General features: G+C 37.7%; 1 protein-coding gene and 1 pseudogene across 2 annotated transcripts in view; both read right to left on the reverse strand.

Moving 5' to 3' along the window:
• Positions 1-18,584, reverse strand: part of MICU3 (mitochondrial calcium uptake family member 3) — a 60,378-nt gene extending 41,794 nt beyond the window's left edge. For both annotated transcript variants that reach the window (XM_039349412.1, XM_039349411.1), the window contains exon 1: positions 17,865-18,584. In XM_039349412.1, coding sequence (XP_039205346.1) covers positions 17,865-18,449 — 585 coding nt within the window. In that variant the 5' untranslated portion in view covers positions 18,450-18,584. The remainder of the gene's footprint in view (positions 1-17,864) is intronic.
• A 43-nt stretch (positions 18,585-18,627) lies between these two features.
• On the reverse strand, positions 18,628-23,916 carry LOC120310702 (annotated as a pseudogene).
• Positions 23,917-25,248: the final 1,332 nt, after the last annotated feature.

The following is a 25,248-nucleotide window of genomic DNA, read 5'->3' on the forward strand; positions in this document are numbered from 1 at the left end:
GAGAAGACTCCTGCGAGTCCCTTGGACTGCAAGGTGTTCAAACCGGTCAGTCCTAGAAGAGATCAACCCCGACTGCTCTTTAGAAGGCCAGATCCTGAAGTTGAAACTCAAATACTTTAGCCACCTAATGAGAAGGAAGGACTCACTGGAGAAGGGCCTAATGCTGGGAAAGATTGAGAGCAATAGAAGAAGGGGATGACAGAGAATGAGATGGCTGGATGGAGTCACTGAAGCAGTAGGTGTGAACTTAAATGGACTCCAGAAGATGGTAGAGAACAGGAAGACCTGGAGGAACGTTGTCCATGGGGTCGCGATGGGTCGGACACGACTTCGCAATTAACAACAACAAAATTCTTAAAAGGACTATCAAATAGATTTATGAATTATATGCTGCCCTTAGTTTTCAAAGACATACATATATGAAAAACCTTACTGTTATTGCAACAGTTCTCCCCAAAACAGTGTTCTCCAAATGGCGCGGTTGAAAGACAATTGCAATAAAAATAAAATAAGAGAAACACAGAAAAGTGACCAAAGGCAAATTCTCCAGCATAAAGGAAGGAAAAATGAAGTTTTTCCAAAACTTGTCAAAAAAGTTAAGTGGAAGGAAAAAACTGAAATTCCACACTGGAAAACTGTATACCTGCTATTACTTGTTTCTCTTAGTCTCAGGCGGACATATTGTTGGCAATGCAGTACAGCTTGCAGCTGCCTGGTGTTGCTGGCCCTGAAGAGGATGCTCAGATAGTTAAAGGTGGATGCAGCAAGCAAAACACCCTTATGTGAGATGATATCATCTCCTATAGAATATAATTGCTTGAATTGTGGAGTCCTAGTGAGCTTGGTTTTCTGCTTTTAGTCGTTTAATTGAACCAACTAGTCAACATCATTTAGTGTACATCCAGTAGACTCGATGATGTTATGTAGTTGGAGAATGAAAGCAAACAGCCAAGCTAACAGAGCACCAAGAACTCACAGTAAATTCATTTTCTTCTCAACAAGCCATGGTGGCACATTGGTTATTGCAGGCTAATTCTTCCGACTGTCAGTGGTTTGATTCTCACTGGCTCAAGGTTGAGTCAGCCTTCTATCCTTCCGAAGATGGTAAAATGAGGACCCAGACTGTTAAGGGCGATATGCTGATTCTCTAAACTGCTACAGAGGGCTGTAAAGCCCTGTGAAGCGGTATATAAGTCTAAATGCTATTCACCATGCATTTATTTTTGCCATAGTGCACACTGCAGTGTTCTGAGTTGGTCATAAGGAGCTTGTATAGTGAAAGCATATAACAATCTGCCCCTAACAAGGGAAAGCTCACAGTCACTGATTTCTGGCCAAGGATATTTTCCTTGTTTAACTGCATTAGTACAAAGATGATTTAGAATCTTTTAAATTACCCATTCTTCCTTTGCTCTTTGATATCAATTCCTCTATCACGGTCTCCAGAGTTTCTTATTTGTGCCTACCATGAGATCTCTAGAAGATCTCATATTTAATGTTTTGTTCCTAAAAGAAACATCAATTGTTTTCTCTCACTTTGATGAATTACAATTCTCTAGATATTTGGTGAGGGATTCCCTACAATAATATACAATCTACTTGTTTTAAAAGGTACCTATCATTCAGTAAAGGATTTCCCCCCCTATTTTTCCCCACATCAAGTATATGTGCTCTCAGAGAACTAAGATAGAACAGGTGAATGTTGGTTGAACGCTACCAATAGGAATTTGTGGCTTTTACAAATGGCATTCTGGGCACTGGTTTTCTTTGTCAATTTCTCTCTGTTTTAAATGAAAATTGGTGTTCCAGGGTTACTCTGTAGTGTATTGGATATTTATTGTTTTTCAACCTTAATGTTTAGTTTCTGGCTCATCTTTATTATATAAATGAAGGAAGCCGACATGAATCAAATTCACATTTGGTCTAACTTGACTTGTAACAATAGTTGATCAGTTTTTCTAATGTTTTCTCCTGCCTAATATCTTTCTCATTCAGAAAGATTCCCTTTCCTATGGTGCTATTATTAGATCATCAGCACTAATGAAATGTCTTGTTTTGAACAGATTAGCTGATAATTTCTGTAAATGTAAAACAGGGGTGATATTATTATTCTGCTGAATATGCATTTGGTTGCACATACTTCCAAATCCAACACAGTAGCAGTTTACAGTTACTTGTTTTACTTATACAGTATTTTGCACAAGGTCAGATTATACAGGTTCCACGGCAATATGCAATGGTTAACAGTGTCATTTAGTTTGGCATCTCTTAAAATCATCTTGAGTATTGAGATTCCAAACATGGCCAATATTCGATTTCCCAAGTAACTTCATGAAATAGGCCAGTTCATATGTTTGAATGCTTCTGTGTTTAATTCAGCTTTGTGGTATTTATTTGGCATTCCGATAAGAGGTCTATTCAACTGTATTTTTTGCTAAGGAAATGTTTAAAGCACTGTTTAACAATCCTCTCCTCTGAATTTTTTGAGGAAGGGGTTTTACATAAGAGCAGGTTACATTAATATGTTTGAGAGCCTGTGATGAAAAAGAAGGAAAGACTTGTTTCTAGTTCTTACTGTCTTCTAAAGCAAACTACTGAAGATATTCTGTTCCTCTAGACCACAGGCCATTGAGAACATTTGAAGAGAACATTTGGTTCGGGCTGTAACTTTAATTTGGAACATTTTTTTCTTAATTTTTAGCTGTGTCTTAATCCAAGCTGAAGTAGTATAATACATGGAATATTACATGTTCTTCATGCAATTAGTCATTTAAGGGCACCATTCCAGAGAAACATATTTACACAATGCTGGCTGTAGTATAATGATACTTTCATAATCAATAAATTATTTTCAGTGTCTTTCAGAAAAAAGAAAAGATTTATATAGTTATCGTACTAGGAATTATCAATACCATTTTCATGCAAAATAGGTTTTTTAATCTTCTATAAATGTAACATTATTGTGCATGGTTTGAATTCAAATACAGTGAAAAAATATGCCTACTTACTATTAATATATTAATGAAAAATTTTAAACATAGCATTCTGTTTTCATGTAAAAGCATGTATCAATTTATTTTGTCCCTGGCATAAAGTTGGATAAGACCAAGTAAGCAGGATGTCTCTGTGGCAGCACCTATTCTCTGGAGCAGCGTTTACCAAAAGATCCACCAGTCCTTCCCAACCTTTTTTTAAAAAGCTCTTAAAACCTGGCCCTTGCCCCAGGCCTTGGGCCTGGGTAAGTCAGGAGCCCCTTATAGGAAAGGTTTATGCTAAAGAAGTAGGACTGTTTCATTTTTCTGGACATTCATTGCTCTTTGCTGTTTCATTTTGTTCTAAACTGTTTTTAATTTGTAAGCCAACTAGCATCATAAAGGAGTCAGTCAAACTTATATTTAAAAAAATAAACCACCAATGGAACAAATTATATATTTATTTCAGTGAGAATAATTATGTTATGTTAGCTGTCCACAATTATAAAAATGCTGAAAGGGGCTATAGAAATGCACCAAGAGACAACTAGAAAACAAACCAAACATTACATAAAAGCATAAGTAAGGGTCATTAATATGTGGTACAGAGAACTCATACCATACACTTCATACAATATAGCTAAATGAGTATGCATCAGTTTTCAATTTTTTAAAAAAATTCTATTATAGAACACATTCAGCTTGTTTAGATGTGAAGCCAACAGAGTTAGCTGTCAACAATTAAGCTTGGGGTATTTGCAAGCAATTTTTCATTTCTGATATTATATCCCCATATTTATAAGTTTAAAGATTAAAAAGCAAAAGATTGAATTATATATTTGCTTAAAAGAATAAAAATTCTGAAGTTCTAGCTCTATTCTGAGGTTTTTCTCTTTATCTGCTTTTGCTGCTGTCTTTTTGTTTCTTTTTTTCCTTTCCTTTCAGCAAGGGAAGCAAGAAACTTATTTTTAGTATTTTGGGAAAATGTTCCATTGAGGAATGGCGCACTGGAACCAATAACATACTAATTCTTTCTAAGGATCTTTCATTATCTTTGTACATTTATATCGTGTGTTACAACAATACCACAATAGCCAGTAACATTTTTTAAATTATATTGCTTCATAAATAATATGAATATTTGCCTATATATTTCTTATTCAGGAGTTTGTAGTCTTCAAGATTAGTATCAAAGAAGATATACCTATCAGAGCAATTGCAAAATTATAGTTTGGATATTGGTACATACATGCATACCCTTCATGTTAATTCTTTTCAGAATAAACAACATTATGCAGAATGGAGATCATAGTATAATAGTCCACCCCTCTGCTCAAGCAGGAAATCCTATTCTATTTTGGACAAATAGCTGTCCAGTCTCTTCTTGAAAACCTCCAGTGATGGAGCACTCACAACTTCCAGAAGGAATTAGGGGCACGATTAAGATTAGATTAAATCCACTTCATTCACTACACTTCTCCATTTCTTTCTGACCTTGCAAATTATCCTTGCTTCCACCACATCTCTACCATGGAGAAAGCTTTGTTAATAAAGGGGAAAATGTGAAGCAAGCAGATCATGTAGAGAGTAGCAGAAGTAGAAAACCTTGAAGAAATATTCTCAACTCAATTCTGGTTGATCTGATTAGTTGGCATGACCACCAATAGTTTGTAGCTGGTCAAAAACAGTTCTTATATCTTTCCAATACTTGTGCAGTATGCAAAATATGAGGAATCTTCTCAAAGAACAAATATATGCATGCTTATGATGTAACCTTGCTTGGTTATTTATTACTGGGAGAATACACATACACATGCACGCACATGTACACAAGCACATACGATCCTCTTGTTTCTACCCATATGACTTTTTCTTTCTTGGAAAGTACACGGTGATCATTTTTCTTTTGTTATGGGACAAAGGCACACTTGTTAATTCTTCCCAGCTTCTTGGTTACTTCACTTGGGATATGTATTTTCTTTATTATATATAAAGGCCACACATCACCCACATAGTAAGCACTTCCTTTCCATCAGCATTCACATGTGTTTGTAAACATCCTATCAAGGTAAACAAATGCATTTACTTGGTTTAGTTTTTTTCAGTGTATGTATAATTCTACTTCTTCCCTGTTATATTAAACAGATAGGGATGCTCATGCAGAATAATGAAAAAAATGAAACCCAGAATTTAGTAATTTGGCTATTTCCTTACTTCATTTGTATAATATAACAATTGCAAAAATATATGGGATATGTGCAGAATAACTATATAATTTGTCAAAATGTTTGTTAAAAAAAGCCATGAATGAATGTTACAATGCTTAAAATATTAAGTAACAAGAGTACAATATAATATATCCTTTTCCAATCTAATCAGCAGTAGTTATGCTTACTAGTTAGGGAAATAGAACATAATTTTATAATTGTAAAATCTGATCAATTCATAGTATTCCCCCCCTTCCTCAATTTGATATACTTATGTCTATAAACATATTTTTAAATTTAGGAACATTATTTTAATCCTTTTTTTAAAAAAAATCTGTGGGTGACAAAGACACCGAAAGAATGGGAGAGACATCTCTTTTTCACTTTTATAGACAAATGTTTCTTCTAAAGTGGTAATGTATTAATATGCATGTGATTCATCTATTGGATAAAGAAGTTACTATTTCTTTTCAGAAAAAAAAATTAACGTACCAATGTATATAATAATGTGACTAAAACAATATACAATATAAAACATATTCATATCCTATGAATAATTATAACAGTGCTGAGAATTCCTTAACTCTAAATTAAATTCTCAGATGAATTTAAACTCTGGTAAGAATGACATCATCTTTTTTCCTAGATTAAAAAAGAAGAAACAAATGGTTCATTGCCAAGAGTTGGTTTCATGTTTCCTTAAGGTCATTGATTCAAAAGATTCAATCTAAAGGGTGAAAAAAACCCCTGATTTTTCCCACGGTGGAAGAACTAAACACTAGATAAAAGATCTACTGTATGGAAACTGATGCCATAAGTGGGTAAGAGATGTAACTCAACAATAATATCCATTATCAGTAGTCTAAGCGTTACATTCTAATTTAATATATATTACTTCCACTGGGAAAACAGAACATTCAGAAAGTTAATTCTATGAGATAATAAAAATAGGTACCAGCTGCCATTAATCCAAAGTGATATGGACACAGGATTATAATTTAACTGGTACGATTCAATTGAATTTTTCATTAAAATGATAGTAAATTAAAGAATATTTTTCCCAAAATTTCATATGGAATTATCAACCATCAAACCAAGTTATTACAACTTTTATCTGAGGATGTTTTGAAAGGATTTCAGAGCAATTTTCACATTCCTTTATATAAAATAAGTTTGTTTGAAATGAGTATCATTCTATATAAGGAAAAGAAAGTAGTTTGAAAAGTTTCTCTTTGCTTGGCCTTAGGCTCTCACAGTGTGCTCCCAAGTAGATAAAAGTGATATAATTTTGTTTGCATGCTGGGTGGCCAAGAGGTTAAACATCACATTTTAGTGTGGGAAAATCCCAAAACAGAAAAAAGGTACTTAACAAATGTTGGAATAGAAAATAGTAATAGTAATGATGTTTGATCTCTCTTAACTACAATATATAATTTTTATATATCCAGAAATTATTTCATATATTGTATATATGCCAGTTCTCCTGAAAATTATCATACTTCATTGAATTCATGTCCAGTAAGCATTACTATATCTCAATATTCAAAATATTGGGCTTATTACTTGTCCCCTCACCCATTAGCCAGATTTTATAAAGTATATTTCATTCTTAAAATGCTAACCATTTGGAAGTTTTAAAAAAGTAAACTAATTAAAAATGGATATTTGTCTGCTTTTGTACGTTATCAAGTATTTACAGAAATATATTAATGTTTCCCAGGACAACTACCGCTAGTTATCTTAGCATGATGCTTGTATATCTTTCCAAATGTTAAATAATTTTGCTGCATTTATTGTTTTAGCCACAAGGTGGTTTGCTTGTTTTTTATTAATGTGTTATATGAACATTTCATAGTCTATAATAGTGGTTCTCAACCTTCCTAATGCCGCAACCCTTTAATATAGTTCCTCACGTTGTGGTGACTCCCAACCATAAAATTATTTCCGTTGCTACTTCATAACTGTAATTTTGCTACTGTTATGAATCGTAATGTAAATATCTGATATGCAGGATGTATTTTCATTGTTACAAATTGAACATAATTAAAGCATAGTGATTAATCACAAAAACAATATGTAATTATATATTGTGAAATGTTTATTTCTAATTACAAATAAATAAAATTTTGTCTTGAAGCATGGGTGCTCCACCTATGGTTCTGAAGGGAGACCTGACCTTTTCTCTTCTTTAAATGAGCCCTTGAAGTTGCCTGATTAGGTTAAGCATGACCTGTGAAAAATTAATGATTGTGTATGGGGGGGGGAGTGCTTATGGGGTGGGAGAAAATAAGGATTAGTTGAGGTGATACTCAAGGGAGCTATACTTGTAGACATTTGTTGTCCATGTGTGTGATGTGGCCCACACAATTTGCCTCTTCAGCCTGGGCCACTGCCCATTTTAATACCTCCAGCTGAAATTCACTGAGGGTGTGGAAGAGGACCCCTCTCCTTCCAGGACAATTGATCCTAATGACCTTCAGAGTTTCTCTCTCTGAAGAAGGCAGAAGGGAAACCTTGGTTCTTTTATGACTTGTGGACTTCAACTCCCAGAATTTCTGAGCCAGCATAGCTCAATTCTGGAGCTGTGCCTGCCAGAATCTTAGAGATTTTTGGAAGGAGGTCTTGTTCACTGAGGCAGAGGCAGCAGAAGGGAAATCCATTCCTTTCTCCCACCCCACTGCTGGTTCCACTGAGCAATAATCAACTGCTTTTGGTGCAGCAGCCAGGGCAGGAAGAACGGGGGGCATTACTGCAGCAATTACAAGAAAAGGCTCCTTGGAGTGTCTTGATTCCACACTAGGAGCAATTCATTTTGCCCCCCCTTCCCGGTGGCACACTAGGAAACAGAGAAAAGGCAGGCAGGAGGGGAAAGGGAAACACATGCTGCAGACCAAAACATCCACCCAAAGCAGCTTTTATCTCCAAAGCCCCCCCCCTTTGATCTCTTCCCTTTTCACTGCCTCAACCAGTTTTCCTTCTCCCACCTGTAATGAAATGGCGCTCCCTTCCCCTGCATCCCACAAGTAGGAAGCCATCAAGGGGGGGAGGGAGGAGGAGGGATCAAGCAGCAGAAATCAAAAAGTATGTGCTGTCTTAAGGAGGGCTGCAGGGATCTCAGAGAAGGAGAGGGGGGGGGAATCAGCTGCCGTGGGAAGAGAGGAAAAAGCTACTATACTTTTATGCCCACCACATGTAGGAACAAAGCTCCCACATTTATCATTAGTGTGATCTATCACTGGGAATTTAGGGGATCTAATGGAAACTTCCAATTGTGTGAGGATGGGTTATCTGGGAGCTCAGTTAACTCCTGTGCAGCAACTGCCACCAACTTACTTCTCACAGTTGTGATAAGAATAATAAAAACAGCTACGCTCTTCATTAGGTTTTGCATTATCACGAGTGGACTGTTTTTGCATGGGGATTGTGTTTTGTTTTTTCCTAATGTAGGACACCTTCGACATCATAGGAAAGCAAGGGCATTATATTTTAGCAATGGAAATGTCCGGAGCAGTTTTTTCTGGGAAGCGAACGGACATACCACCATCCCTCCCCCGCTCCGGAGCATGAGAAGACTGCTCCTTCCTTTTATGAACTGCCCGCCTCAATGTAAAGCTTGCCGCGCTTCTTGCAAGCTCAGTCATGTCTGCGTGCCTGCTCGCGAGATCTCGAAGCTTGGTTTTCTTCCTCCACAGCAGAAGAGTCGGGGAACTTTCCTAGCCGTCCAGCTATCCATCCACCCACGGAGGAGCAGTGGCTTCGTAGGCCCGCCCATCCCCCCTTTGAGCCGAGCATCAGTTTTATAACCTGCCATCTGCCTCAAAGCACCTCCATTGCAAGGAGGCAGAGGTAGCAGCCTGCCGGGCGGATGCCTTCTTCTTCTTCTTCCTCTCCCTCCTCCCTGAAATGGCGCTTTGAAAGGCGCTTTAGCCAGCTGAGGCTCCCGCGGCAACACAGCAGACAACCTCTACCCCGAAGCACACCAGAGCAGCACTCGAACGTGGCTCTGCCCTCACAGGGCCAGATCCTTCCCTGCTTGGGCTTTCCTCTGCCTCCTGCTCCCCTCGCCTGGAGATGGATAGCGGTGTCTCGGTTCCTAAGACCATCGGAAATATGTGTTTTCCGATGGTATTAGGCGACCCCTGTGAAAGCGTCGTTTGACCCCCAAAAGGGTTGGAACCCACAGGTTGAGAACCGCTGATCTACAAATTTATTCAATAAATCACAGGTAAATAAATCATGGCTTCACACAAAGTATGAATCACCTGTTAATTGTGCATGTAAAGAGTACAAATGCTAGAATAAATATTGTAGGAAGACAGCACTCTCCCCACCCAGAGAAATAAATATTTTGGAGGATATTAAAAAGGCAGATTATACTTCCCCAAAGGAATAATGGAGAAAATCTTTGAAGGCAGAAACCTCTCCCTCTCCCCCAGCCAGAAACTCAGCAGGCCAGGTCTGTAGAAATGCAGATTTGATAATCCCATTCAGAAAGACTGAGGCCTATTTTTGAGCAAATACATAAGCAGAAAGCCATTCAAGACAGGATCGTTTGAAATCCCTTGCAGCAAAACTGATAGCTAACAATAGCAGAGTGATAGAATTAGAACCAGCAACCCCTCACCCAAAAATCCAACCAGGATATAGCCATCAGCCAAAGCCCCAGAGAAGCAAGATGACCTTTAGGATATAATAGGATTAATCCACCATCATCGGAATATCAAAAGGACAAGCTCAAAAGTCAAGGTCAAAGTTCATGCCACAGGAACAGGAACAACTCCAAGAAGATATAAAAACCCACCACTCCCAGCTCCATGTGGTCAGCTGCCCCAGAGCCACATGCTGTTGTGGTTCTGCAATAAACAAGAACCTTTTTTCTAAAGCAGTCTCCATTTTGTTTATTCCCAGCTTGAACTGGACCCTGATGAAGAGTTTTCTTTCAACAATATATTACTTTATTTTTATTGACAAAGAGTTTGTTCTTGCTGTTCTGTCTTTATGTATTATATCTGTTATCATTTACAGAAGGAAGTTAGACTTGGAATTTTTCTGTATTGGTATTTCTCTGTTTCGTCAGAATGCATTTATTTAATACATATTTTCTAACAGAATTAGAGAACACTGAATCAGGATTGATAGCATAATCCATATATCCACAATTTAAACACAATTTGTGGAACTTTAAGGATGGTTTCTTGCTATACAAACTTTCATGGATCACAGTTCATTTCATCAGATAAATGTAGTCTATATTTATCATGTAGTCTATTACAAATTGGGTAATAATTTATCAGTTGAAAAATTCAATCTTCTTTTTAGATTAGAAGAATTCAGTCTTCTCTCAAAATGATTAAGGTAGTGCTCCACACTGATTAGTTTAGAACAAGGACTTGTAATCATGCAGAGGAAGATAGTGGCCTTTCATCTCACAATGAGGGTCCTTTTGATTATCTAGAATTGATATAACTTTACTTAATATGAATATATTAAGGGCTTTTTTTGTCATAGAACGCCCAGAACAGAGTTCCAGCACCTTTTTTGTAGGGCAGGCAAGGCGGGTTTATGACATGTGTGAGTTCCAGCACCTTCTTTTTTTTTTAATAAAAAAAGCACTGAATATACCTGTAAGCAATTGTCAATTCAGCTCTTTAAGCAACAAAATACCTTAATATGTATATAATGTTCATTTTAGAAAATATTTATTGTAAGAACAGTAAAGTAATATGAAGTGCATATTACCTCTTATAGCTTAGATGTTCATATTGATAATTATTATAATTATAAAATAAAAAAAAAATTCTGACTCCACTGCCACAGTTGCCCTGGATTTAAATTAACCCAAATCCAGCTTTGATACTTCTTTCCAAATAGTCAATTTTTTAAAAACATAACAAAACAATCTGTCCAGCAAATGTAATTTGCAGTTGGCAAATTCTTTAAATATTTGTTTTAAAAATAGTACTTATCTGTGTGCAAAAAGTATGGCCAGGTGCCAGGAAAAAAACAGTTAAATTTTGCAACAAGACACACATTGCATCCTAATGGGAGGATGAGTTCAAAACACCATGCATTTCTATGCAGAAGATATAATAAAAAACTCTTAACACATGCAAAATTTTGTGTGCAGCATATATGCAAATGTGAAAGGAAGCTGGAACTAATTAGAACTTCTCACCATCTATAATCACTCATTTTATTGTGGTCTCAAACTAGTACAAGAAATGTATCCATAACTGATTTATTAGCAACTATAAAAGCTTAATTCTAGCTTTAAAAAACTAGTAAATAAAAATTTAAGACATAATTAAAATACCTCTACAAAACTCCTATCTGAGACGAAGATATTTGAGGTACCACCTCTTCCCAGTTACATCTATCTGTCCCATCAGATCTGGCAGGAGAAGCATTTTACAGGTCCTGTCAGATGACATTCCTTAGTTGACAGAATCTGGCAGCCTTTTCTGCCATGACACCTGTCTTTTAGAACATCATTCCTTGGAACTTAGATGGCCTCCTATCCTTCTGGCCTGAAGATGTGACTGAATCACTGTGCTTTCGGGGATAGAGGTAATGGTGAGCTTTTCCAGTGGTTTTACTGAATGGGATGTGTTGCTTGTATTCAGCTGCTAACTGTGAATATGTTTAAGCTAAATTGGGTTTTTAATAGTGGTTTTAATATAGTATGTTTGTTGCCTCTATTTATACTTTTATTGTTCTTGTCATTTTTAATTGTTAAAAGTCATTCAGAGTCATATATGAAAGATGGGCGGCTATATAAATAAATAAATTCAAAAGCAGCAATCTGTGTTTAGGCCTAAAAATTACGAAAAGTGACAATATTTAAAGTTACAAAAACCTGAATTTCAATCTATAATTTAGAATGGGAAAAACATGAATAAGCATTGAAAAAATGACAAAAAAGAACTATTTTATTCATTATATATAAGCCACTTGAAAGCTCAACATAAAAATGCTTCCAACACATAAATTAAGGTCAGGAAAAAATATTAGAAAGACAATGGCCTTATCTTGATTCTCTCTGGAACAAGAAGAACGGAAGGAAAACACTGTCATGCTTTCAAAAGTCTGTTAGAAAAACCTATATAAATAAAATTCCAGTATTTCCTATGGAGTCTGACACACCTCAAAGGGGAAACACCATGCTTGAAGGTATAGCAACATTTTCCCTACCTCTGTCTTATATCAACAACAGTTAAGGCAGAGTCAATTTAAATTTCTGTCTACATCCTCTTCCTTTCCTGGGCTCATGTTTTGCTGACTGCCATATTTCTTCTCCAAGGTCTTATTTGTGGTTCTTTATAATTTTAATCAAAAGGACAGAAATTGTTTATTTACAACAATGGTAAACCATCAGAGATTCAAATGACAAGATTAAAAATAGATGACCACCTTCTTCACTTGAAATTGAATATTATCATGGGACTTTACTAACAAGAGAAGGAGTAGAATAATTACATACCCTAACTCAGGGCTTTTCAACCAGTGGTACGGGTACCACCTGTGGTACATTGGCACCTGGCAGGTGGTACGCGACCATCCTAGAAAAGTGGTAGCCGGGGAGGGGAATGAGCTGAACCGGTGGCAGCACTGCACAAGCCTGAGTGAGAGATGGTTGGAGCTGCAGGGCTGTCATGGCTCAGCGGAAGCGCCAGGATCAGTGCCGCTTTCCAGCTGATTGGCACTTCTTCGGGATTGTCAGGGCTCAGTGGAAGCACCAGGATCAGCACCAGGCTCTAGCTAGAACTCGGCACTGATCCTGGTGCTTCTGCTGAGCCCTGAAGAAGTACCAATCAGTTGGAAAGCAGCACTGATCCTGGCACTTCCACTGACCCCAGAAGAAGCGCTGATCAGCTGGAATGTTGCAGCATCTCCAGGGTCTTGTGATTTACATTCAGATGCTTGGCAACTGATTCATATTTATGACGGTCACACTGTCCCAGGGTCATGTGAAGTAACCAAAACCTGCTGCAACCACCCAGCAGATGGGGGGGAATAAAAACCAAACACCCCCCCACCCCACCCCCACTGCCAATCCTCAACAGAAATGCTCACAACAATGAAAACCTTGGACAGGAGGAAGAGCGCCGCCGGGTGGGCAGGCAGGTGTCTTGCTCGGCTGTGGCTTGGGGGGCACTTTTTCAGTGCCACTGTAACTTTGAACAGTCACTAAGTGAACTGTTGTAAGTCGAGGACTACCTGTACTTTATCACTTTTTTCCTTTTTTGGGGGGGGGGTCATCAAATTTTTGACACCTTGCTAGGCGACTGGTGGTACTCGGATGTTGCCATATCCTAAAAATGGTACAATGGGTGAAAAGGTTGAAAAGTCCTGCCCTAACTGGTCTGACTACATCTCTGCTGGGACTGGAATGAAGCTCAGACATAGTAGGTGATGTAGTAAAAAATGTGTAACATGTAAAATTAATTTCAAAGACTAATACTATCAGCAAAAGTATAATCAAGAATGGGCAGAAAGTAAATTGTTTTATGCTTGTAGTGTGAAATATGTAGACTTCATATTCATATTGTAATGATGGATCTTTTGCACTCAAAGAGTCATTTTAACAGTTACAAAAATGAATTTCATGACATATTCAATTTTTTTAGAAACTATATCAGTCAAAATACCTTAAATAAAATAGAAATCAAAAAGAAATCAGGTTGATTTAAACAAATAAATTTATGGGATTTATAGATTGACATAATCTTTTACAATTCTGGGCAGCTTTCAAAATATCTGATGGAAACATAGAAATGAGAGAGAAAAAAAATGTAGCCTTTCAAATGTGATGAATCACAATTCCTTTTAGCTGAAGCTAAGGTAGCCAATGGAAAGAAATGCTGGCAGTGGAATTTAAGAACATTTGAAGATCACATGTTTGCCATTCTTCTGGAGTTTCTGCTGTTTTATCATGTTACAGCTAATAAGCTACTTTACAAATATACCATTTGTTCCTATGCTACTATTAGTTAGGCTGCAAAAGGTATCCTGATGATAAGAAGTGGTGTGCCCTGCAATTTTTGGCTTGTTTGGGGGATTTGATGAGTCATTTTAAAGATGAAAGACACTACATGTCACAAAAAGTAAACTATTTATTTTGACTATTAGGTTGCAAGAAAAAGTAAAAATTGTATCACTTAAAAATTGGACATTTTATTACTAAATTCAGTACTGCAATCTCAAGGAACCCAGTGGCTCCCAATATTTATTAATATCTATTTATATCATAATTTATACCTAATAAAGATCATAGCTTTCAAAACACTTCATTTCTATTTTTCAGTGCTGAAAAATATTTTATTTTATTGATGTTCAAAAGTAAAAAAGACTATAATACATACAAATCAGTAACACAAGAAGCAGACTTAACTTATAAGCAGAACAGAAATTGATGACAAACATTTAATGTTGCTAACTTTTTATCTAGGATGTAATTAAATAGACTGTTCAAGCAGAAATATAATTCAAACCCAATATGAATGAAGGCAAATGTACATGTCCCAGGATAATGTTGCAGGATCCAATCTGGATCAGTCACTGGGACCAGAGGTTTACTCTTAGTCAAGCTTTTGGAGTCAAACTGGATCCCATCCTCAGAGAACTTCTCTCTAGCAGAATTTATGCTTTGGGCTGTTCTTTGTGCAGTATTTATGTGGCGCCTGGTTGTGTGTAGCCTTTTAGTTGTTGATTGAGGTGTTGATGGTTGGCTATTAAGTCATTGGTTATTGTTTCCTTATGCTGCCAAACCCTCGGCTCCTAAGTATTTGATAAGATGGTGGTAAATCAGCACTGATTTGTTCATGAACAAGGACATACATTTAATTTTGCAGCTACTAAGGTTGTTGGCTGAGCAGGGATAAAAGGAGCCAGGGAAATGACTGAAGCCTGGAAAATGAGCCCCTTGTCAGCTAACAGGAGTTCTGATTTACCACCAGCTTATCAAGTACTTAGGAGCCAACGGCTTGGCAGCACAAGAAAACAACAGCCAACAACTTAATAATCGGCTATCATACTCCAATCAAAACTAAAAAGCCACACACAACCAGGCACCACATAAACACTATACACAAAACAGCCAAAATACACATTCTGCTAGAGAGACGTTCTCTGAGGATGGGCTCCAGCACAAGTCCAAAAGCTCAGAAGATTAAACCTCTGGTCTCAGTAACCAATCCAGTTTGGATCCTCAAACCTCATATTTTCAAAGAACAATAGAAATAATATAATAGAATTTGACAATTTTTACAAAGATTTCAATAGAATAATCTGCTAATAGAAAGTATACAACTCCCATTTCAGGCCAGACTTCCATTTCAGGGCAGCTGAAGTCAAGTTGATTGCATAGATGGCCTCATCCAAGTACAAGCTGTGGCATTCCAGCACACTCAGAATAAAACATTGAGCCTTTCTAATTTAAATGCTTTCCTGGTATTGAGAAAGGTCCGCTGAAGAGATCTCATAATAATGGTTTGAATATTGGATCTGTCATTCTGCAAATACAAATCAAGGACTATTTGACTTCTACTTCCTCTGGTCCAAGCATTAGCATTTATTAAGCAGAGAGGCCCCCCTACAATACAAATGTTAGGATAAACTGTTTTTTCTAGGATGAAGTAAAATTATAGGCAAGGATTTTCTGAACTAATGAACTCTCTTCCATACTTTTAGTCAACAATTCAAGTGGAAAATTCTTATGAGGGCCTCTACAGAGGCATAGTCTAGTCCAGTCCATTAATCATAGTTGTTATACATTTTTATTACCTTGTTCCATTGCTTTTAGAATCCTCAACACCTTAGCTCTAAATAATCTGACAGTCAGTTTATAACACCTTTATTTTTAAATATCTAATTTCTAATCTTTTGTCATAGCAATATCATGTTAGAGTCTGGAGTTCTAATAAAGGTCAACTTGAGTCTGGAGCACTGACCTTGTAGGAAAGGTCACAAATGATGATCACAGAACCCTGAGATACTGCAATTGTTGTAAATACATGCCCAAATTTTGATTGCATGACTGTGGGGATGCTGCAATAAGTGTAAGTGTGAATAATGGCTGTAATTCACTTTTTTCAGTGCTGTTGTAACTTTGAGCAGCATTAAATGAATGGTTGTAAATCAAGGACTACTTGTAACATTCAACAACTTCTGATTATAGGATCAAAATGTGCTAATACAGATAGCAAGTATGCTACAAGCTATATGCCATATTGGGCATCATTTTCTTTATGTCGTGATTGTATATGCATAAAAATGAAACATAAAGAGTATATTCACCTTTTCCCGTACCTGTATAAATAACTAACTTCCACAGCTTTAGGAATTTAAGACTTATAGAAAAAAATCATCAGCAAGATGAATGGAAAGTAGTTTTACATCAGAAAATGTAGTGGTCAGGTCATAATAGTATCATGCTTTCTGCCTGCCATCAACATCTTCCAACCCATTTCACTTGCAGAAAGTGTTCACATTATAGTTTTAGGATCTAAATTAAAAATGTCTCTACTACCATGTATGCATGGCTGTAGTTACACATATTTGCCCATGATTAAGAATGTTAATGTAGGCCACTATTATATTTTCCCATAATCTAGGGCAGAAAAAATAATGATCTATCAAGTTTTATTTCAGGAATACATCCATGAACCTTGGGGTTCTCATTTCAGTCTTAGATCTTTCACTTCTATCACTGTATTTATAATGCACACAGTACTTCATTCTTGCCACTCCATCATTCCAACTCTTAATCCCTTGTCATTCTACTGGAAGTTGTCAGAATTATTGTTTCAGCCTCTTATGACTACTCCTTCTCTTTATGTTTTTAATTTTGAATAACTGATGAGCAAAAAAAAGGGCAGAAAACAGTAAAACAGTAAGCCCTGCACCACCAGTTACTAAACCCAGAAAGTATTTGCCATAATAAGAACATTCAACATTAAATGTTGTAAAAAGAAACCAGGCTGTCAAAGAATACAGTGGCTGGACACCAGCCAGAGCATAGAAAAGCTGACACCAGCCAGAGTATAGAAAAACTCAAAGTAGTGCAAGATCAGAAGGTATGAAAAGACCTGGCCCATAAAACCGTCAAGAATCGGATATGACTGAATGGATAACATCATCATCATCATCATTAAATGTCATTTAGTTTTAATCCTGTTTGTTTTACATACTTTTTACAGGTGCTATATTTTTATGATCTATTTTATATCAATTTTATTTGCTCAATATTGAAGATTTCATGTCTATAATTTGAAGGTGCTTCTGACACAAATAATAAAAAAAAACATTACATAAAAAATGAGCCCCTGCGTCGTCTCCAGATCCTGATTTGTAACCTGCACCGTTTTCACTGACGGTGCCTAATCCTGTTCTTCTCCGGGGGACTTTAAGAGAGCTAAGAGCTAACGTGCAAAGAGCGTCCTCTTGAGCAGTCCCCCGGTAAGGCTCAGGAGAGAATTTCAAGTAAGGGAAGGCTAGCACGGGCGATCTCGGGGAAGGGTGCCCTTTTTTCTGCCCCGGTTTTCCGAGAGCATCCTTGGAGGCGGCTACCTGCCATCCACCATCCACACACTCATCCTCTGGAGCGGGAAGGGAGAAGGGGCGGGCCAAGGCAGGCGCTCGCGCTCTACGCTGCGTCTCTCTCTCTCTCCCCCCCCCCCATACCTACCAACATCTCCTTGGCAGCGGCTGCCACAGGGATGGGCTGCAGTCCTCGGCCTTGGCTCGGCGTCCCGGTTTCTCCTTGCTCCCTCCGGCTGCCGAGCCCCAGCGCGGGGGGCGACTGGTGCGGGCGGCGGTCGTAGTAGTGGTAGCAGGCGAGCCAAGCGAGCGCCCCGCCAGCAGCCCCCGCGGCTGCGATGCTCAGTCCACTCGGGGTCCCCTCGCGGCCGGAGTCGGTGGCCTTCAGTCCCCATAGTGGCCGGCGAGGTGCCGCCTCCAAGGGGAGACGACAACGGCGCCAACCCAAGAGACCTCGCAGCGCCGCCATAGACCCGGGTCCTCGGAGTGACAGGGCGAACGAAGGCGCTGAAGCGGCAACAGCAGCCGCGGCAGGGAAACATCGCGAGAGCTCCACGAGCTGCCAAGCGCGAAATGAGGGACTCTGCTTCCAAATGCCACTTACCCCTCCCAACCGGGCTGGCTTCACGTCCCTCCTTCCGTTTGGCGGGTTGTCTGTCATCCCCGCAGGTTCCTTCTCTGGGAGTTTCTGCTTGTGAGGCTCCGGATTGCCGAGTTCTCTGCCGGTTGGCATCTCGAGGTGCCTGCGATTGCAATCTGGATTGTATCTTTGGAAGTAATGATGATTGCGGAGGCTTTCTACTAACAACGCATTCGCAGTAATTTTGTCTTCCTTTGCTCTGCATACTCTGAGCTAATAAGAGCATAAGAATTAGTTGGCTGGTTCTGGCCCACCGAGTATTCTAGCACAGTATGGCCCAATTAAAGATAGAAGTGGCCTCTCTTCTCTATTATAATTCTGTAATGCAATTAAATTCAGTCAATACAGTATTTCACTGAGAAAAAAGGATAACTCTCAGGGCTGCACCTCCAGCAAAAGTGTAGAAGAGGCTATCTTTTAAAGAGTTCTAGTCCTGCCTTAGGGGCAAAGCCAACTGAGTGACCTTGGGCCAGTTACTCTTTCTCAGCCTTAGGAAGAAAGCAAGGGCAAAGAGGTTCTGAAATCTTGTCAAGAAAACTGCAGGGACTTGTCCAGAGACTTGCCAGGAGTCAACAGTGCCTGAAAGCACCTTCTCACCCTCCCAAAAAAGTAATCAGAAGCTCCTAAGATAGCTCCAGACCATTCTGCCACCAACTGCAAGTGTTGTTGAGAATTATACAGTATTCTCCCTGAGTGGAAAAATTCTATTTAGATGCAATAGTGAACAGCAACTAGAAGAAATTACTTGTGAATTTATCCAATTTATTTTAAACAGCCATCTCACAACTGTGTCTCAATGAATGGGTCCTGGCTGAATTATTTATTTGGAATTCTTTTCTAATTTCTGATATGTGGATACAGGGCTGCATTCTTTTACAGGCTGAGCCAACCTATATTTTAAAAATAAAATATTTATTTAGCAAATGTAAATTTATATAGTGAATCCTAAAGTAAAAGGAATATTATTATGACCATTATATTTTATCCCACATTTTTTCCGTATAATTCAAGATATCACATAACTAATTTTCCTGCATATTTTCCCTATAACCACAAACCTGCTCAATGTGTTGGATTGAGAGAGAGAGGGACTAATCCAAATTCATCCAGATGGCTTTCATGCCTAAAGGAAGGCCAGCACCTTAACCACCACACAGACTAGTGTAATGACTGGACAGCAAACATTTATATTCATTTCCAACTACTCCTGATTTGCAATTATACCAATTAGTTATCAGTATGTGTACAGAAATGCAGGATTGAAAATCATGTGGCTGTGTTATTAATGGGACAGATGAGCTTCCTCTGTGCTTTTTAGGCTGGCTTATGCATATGAACCATTTAGTAACATCTGAACAAATACTTTTTAAGAAAAAATCCACCAGGATGAGTGGAAATCACTTTATTGTTGCCATTTGTTGCTCTATATCTGATGCAGAATAGTTACAAATGGAATTGAAACCTATGATAACTGATGGTCCAGAATGCATCAATCGTCTCTATTTTAAAAGCAGTGGTGGGATTCAGCCCTGATTAGATGAACTCAGTAAGTAGAAACTAGAATTCCTTCTTCATTAAAGCCACTTTCTGATGTTAAGTGATTTTCAAAGAGCAGCTGTTTGAGGACTTGAAGCATTTTGCAGGTGTTGCTCTCTTGAAGCTTTGCTAATTGAATGTATTTTTTGACTGGCAAAAAACTTCAAGGTGCAGGAAAAGAAGCATAGAATGGTAGAGCTTTAAATATCTATTTGCTGCAGGAGATACAGCTTCAAGGAGATAGAGGAGTCCCACTTGAGTTCTGTAAGCCAAAAGTCTTTTGTAGAACATCAATTATCCTGAACTGCAGGAGCATTTTTTGTGTTTCTTTACTTTATTTTATGCACATGAGAAATCCAGAAGGACTTTCCAGGGAATAAAGGCAGGCTTTACGGAAGTACAGGCATTTCCATGCACTGCTATAAAATACTGCAGGATCCAATCTGGGTCGGTCAGCAGGTTTAGTCTTCCAAGCTTTCAGACTCATGCTGGAGCCCATCTACAGGGAACTTTTATCTGGTGGAATGTGTGCTTTGGGCTATTCTGTGTGTGGTATTTATTTATTTATTTGCAAGAAGGAATTTATTGTTGTGATGGACAAGCAGTCACAGCCACTTGAAAGGAACCTGGGAAATCACAAAAGCCTATAAAGCATTTATACACACACACATGCACACGACAGTTAAGGGAGTCTCAACATGACATTTTTGCGTGAATTTTTGTCTTTAGGACAGCTGCTGTCAGGAAGCAGGAAAACAGGATTGCGTTACACCTTAAATTCAAAACTAAGAACAGCTGGCTTGCTTTTCACATTGTTGTTTTTTTTCTCAAGTTTTAAACATAAGTGTTAAAGCCTTAAAGGCTTGAACTGCATCCAGTGAGAGGCTAAGGATCTGTTTCAGTTGCCAAACTTCAAGCAGCCTTGCACAGGGCCACGGCAGAAAAATGCACCTCTCCTTGCTCACGTTGGGTAAATTGTTTGCAGATCTCGGCTGATGCCTTGAGCATGGCTCCTCTGAACTGGCTCCGTGCTTAATAGGGAATGGCATTCTTCCATCCAGTTCGTAGAGGTGTCCGCCTACGCTGGCAAATAGAATGAAATGGAAGTTCACCTTATCGTCTTCAGCATGCCATTGGTCCTCTTGGACAACTGCATTGTGGGCTTCTTGAATGGCCTTGTTGTTCTCCAGACGTTTTGCCCTCTCATCTGGAGGCAGTCCAGCTGTCACAGTGAGGAATTCTTTTAGTGCAGATCCTTTATCAAATCGTATTTTATCTTGATTATTAGCTACCGTGTGGATAAGGCCAATGATTCCACAAGAGTTACTGGCAGCCTGCTTCACAAAGTAGATAACTGAACTCGTTTCTTGGCCCCTCAGTTCTTCAATCTGCTTTTTCTGAAGTTTTCGTGCTGAGCTGTAAGGGAAAAGAGCAAAAGTACTGCACAAGCTGGAGTCGGCACTCAAGATGTCTTTCTCAAACCCTAAGACATCTACAAATTGCCAGCCAAGGGCAACTTCTAGGCGATGGAGTATTTTGTTCAGCATCTCCGGGTTGATCTCCATGGGCTGCCACGCCATCCTGCCACTCGCGAACCCACCGCTAACCGGATCTGTTCTGGGGCTGTGTGTGGTATTTATATGGTAGCTGTTGTATGTGGCTTTTTAGATGTTGATTGGGGTTAAAATACTGTACAAGTTAAAGTTTTATATAGTTAAAATACTGTACAAAATATATTAGCTATCATTTTCTGTATGTTCATTTTTATAATCCTGTTTTATTTGAACTTATACTGTAAGACCAAAGAATTTTGATCTAGACATAAATGTGCACTGATTTTCTAGTTACATACATTTGTAGTTGATTTTCCATTGAGACCATTGCTATCATTGAAATACCAGCTTGATGTGTTATAATAATTCATTTGTAAGCATGCTAATTGTCATTCTCAAATTGGAAACTCTTTTCCCTTATCTTTCTGAAGACTGTCACCAAACCATCTTTGAGATTACATACTTCGTACACAATATCTAGTTACTCCAATGCCTGTATGAGCATAATAATTACTTGCATTGTGAGTTTTTAAAAAATGCACAAGATTGTTTCACCTATATATTTGTTTAACACTACTGAAAATGTTCTAGGAAGTAAAAAGAAAATGATTAGATTGCAGGATATACTTAAAAGTAGAATAATGTACTTTGAAACAACACTCTTTGAATATATTTAACTTTCCATAATAGCAATACAGAAAGAAGGCAAAAACTTTCAGTGTTATCTTTTCCTGTCACATGATTAGTGCAAATAGCAAGGTGAAAAAATAACCTTATCGTGTTTTTCCCGGTACTTGATAAAATGGCATAACTGCTTCCGAGCTTCAACATGAAAGGTAGCGCTTGAAAGAAGTCAGTTTGTTTTGTATTTCACTTTCGCTGCTACTCTAAGCATCTTGATAATTTGATTAAAAGAGATTATGTTGAGCTTGTAATAAATGTAGCCGCCAATTGTGTTTTTCAGAGACTTCATCAATACTGGCTAAGTAGACTTTCCAAGTGTTGATTATCCAATGAGAAAAACTGACTTGCTAATCCCTAATATATGCCAAACATCTGATTCAAGCTAAAAAATGCTCATTCTTTTGTGCATAAGCTGTATGGATTCATTTTTTTACATCCTTTCAATACTTTCAATCTTCTTTCTATATATTTGGGGGTTCAACATGCATAGCAGTTTGATCCCAACATTAATTTGGTTGTAATCTTGATTACAGTTGAGAAGCTTTAGCTAGAGCAGAACAGCTGTTTTGTTAGTAGGCATCTTTTATACTAGTGTGCTTGTGTTTCGTATCTAGTTCAAACTTTGTTATATAAGCAAGGTTGTTTAATCTGTCTATAAGATATTACTCCCTTACTTTTTTACCCAACATAATCTGTCCATTTAACAAAAATGTCCTCTCAGTCATACTATCAGTTTGGACACTAAGTGCCTATATTTAATCACTACAGAATAATAACTTCTTTATGGAATACCCTTATGCAATGAAGAAGTTTATGAACCCCAATAATGTCAGAAGCTATATCATTGGGAAACTTTACTCCCAGAAGTATCACCCATGGCGTAATAGATGAAGAAGTGGATCAAAATGATTCATTGGATGAGGATTTAACAACCTACTCCATATGAATGCCATTACTACATGGATCCACAGAAACTTAATGTTGTCAGAGTAAAAGTGTCAAGCTGAAACTGAAATGGACTGGAATCAGTCTCTTCATATTAGATATAAAAATTTGGTTTTGCTGTACTAAATGAAACAACAGAGAGACTAAAAATGTTAAGTTCTTGGTAGCTTATATTAATAAAAAACAAGGTTCTTCCTAGCCTTTTAAAAAGAATTATTGGAGAGAAGAAGATAAACTTACATTTATGACCACAACCAGGGCCAGGATTTCCATTGCTAAGCAAGGTGGTTGTTAAGTAAGTTGTGCCTAATTTTATGACATTTGTTGCCCCTGTTAAGTGAATCATTATAGTCATTCGGTCCTCAGCAAATCTGGTTTCTGTTATTGACTTTGTCAGAAACCAGCTGAGAAGATCACAAATGCCAGTCACATGACCCAGGGATACTGCAACCATCATAAATACACCTCAGTTGCCAACACCCAAATTATGATCACATGCTATGGGAATGCTGCAATGACTGTAAGTGCAAGGGCCAATTGTAAGTCACTTTTTTCGGTACTGTTGTAACTCCAAATGGTTGCTAAACAGATGGTTGTAAGTTAAAGATTACCTGTATAGAAATTACTTTCATTTTTAGAACTCATCAGTTAAATTAAAGTTAATTAAGGCATAGACATTTTTGTCTTTTACTAAGAGGCCATCATATGAACTGACAAGGTCATTTTCTTAACTACTAAGGAAGACTGCCCAGGTGGTCAGAATTTACATCTCTCTTAGGTTTTGAAAAAAGCATTACAAGACGTCAGCTAAGAAAATATTTATAGTAAAAGTCTTAATGAAAGCCTAAAATACCTCACTGGATGGAGAACACTGAAATCAAATTGACTACATGCTCCATAAGCAAAGATGGAGATGTTCTAATCAGTCAAAAATTGAAGCTCTGACCACGAATGGCTTGCTAGAGTCCAATTAACTAAAAAAAAAAAAGCAAAGAAAGCCATCAAGCCAACAATATATGGTAACATTTATATTTCATATGTGTGTGCAGTGAAGATAAAAGAACAAATTTAATGGATTAGATTTGATAAACAGTCCATATAGAGAGTTGTTTCGAAACAGTATGGGTAGCAAATAAATAAATAAATAAGAATTCAATACTGAAATCTGCTTACAGTTAAAGACAAAGCAATCAAAAATATTCCAAAATACAAAAGGTAAAATGGTTACCTGCTGATATATCAGAGTCAGCTGAAGAAAGGTGGAAAGCAAAAGTCAAAAGATTTTAGGAAAATTTACCCAACAGTTACTGAGAAGAGCAAGAGGAGATAGAAGTTATAACTAAATCAGCAATGCACAGGCACAAAATAACTATAAGGTGGGAATATATTTAAGAAAATTACAGAAATCAAGGGAATCTTTAATGCATAGGTGGACATGATAGTCAAAAAACAAAGATCCATTGGACAAAAAAATTAAAGAAGATATGATATTCAGAAGAACTGTACAAAATCGTCCATAATCATGAAGTATATGGAGTTTTGATCATGAACTGCAATAGTTTAAAATCTCAACAAGTTTATATAATTAAAATGGCTCTTGTAGGAGATAAAGAAAACACAAGGAGATAAAGAAAACACAATAGTAGCCAATGGACTAGGAAATGGTTTTGGTATTTCAGTACAGAAAAAATGAACACTAAAGAATGTTTAAAGGATTAAATAATTGCACTTATGTCATTTAGTAAGATAATGTTTGGAATTGCAATTCAGACTTCAATAATACATGGACCAAGAAATGCCAGTTATACCAGCTCAGAGGAGGCTGGTGCATTCAAAAATCACACTGATAACATCCCATAGATAATGAAAAAGACAAATAGGAAAATATGTTTATTTTGCTTTAGGATTACGCAAAGCTGATTGTGTTCCCATTTTCAAAAAAGGGGAAAAAAGGACCCAGGAAATTACAGACCTGTCAGCCTGACCTCAATATCTGGGAAGATTCTGGAAAAGATAATCAAACAACGAATCAGCGAACACCTACAGGCAAACAAAGTCATTACTAAAAGCCAACACAGGTTTGTAAAAACAGATCATGCCAGACAAATCTTATTGCATTCTTTGACCAAGTGACAAAATTAGTGGACCAGAGGAATGCTGTGGATATAATTTAC

This window comes from Crotalus tigris, unplaced genomic scaffold, assembly GCF_016545835.1.
Source record: "Crotalus tigris isolate CLP2741 ecotype Arizona unplaced genomic scaffold, ASM1654583v1 scf7180000018268.1906537, whole genome shotgun sequence".
Lineage (NCBI taxonomy): Eukaryota > Metazoa > Chordata > Lepidosauria > Squamata > Viperidae > Crotalus > Crotalus tigris.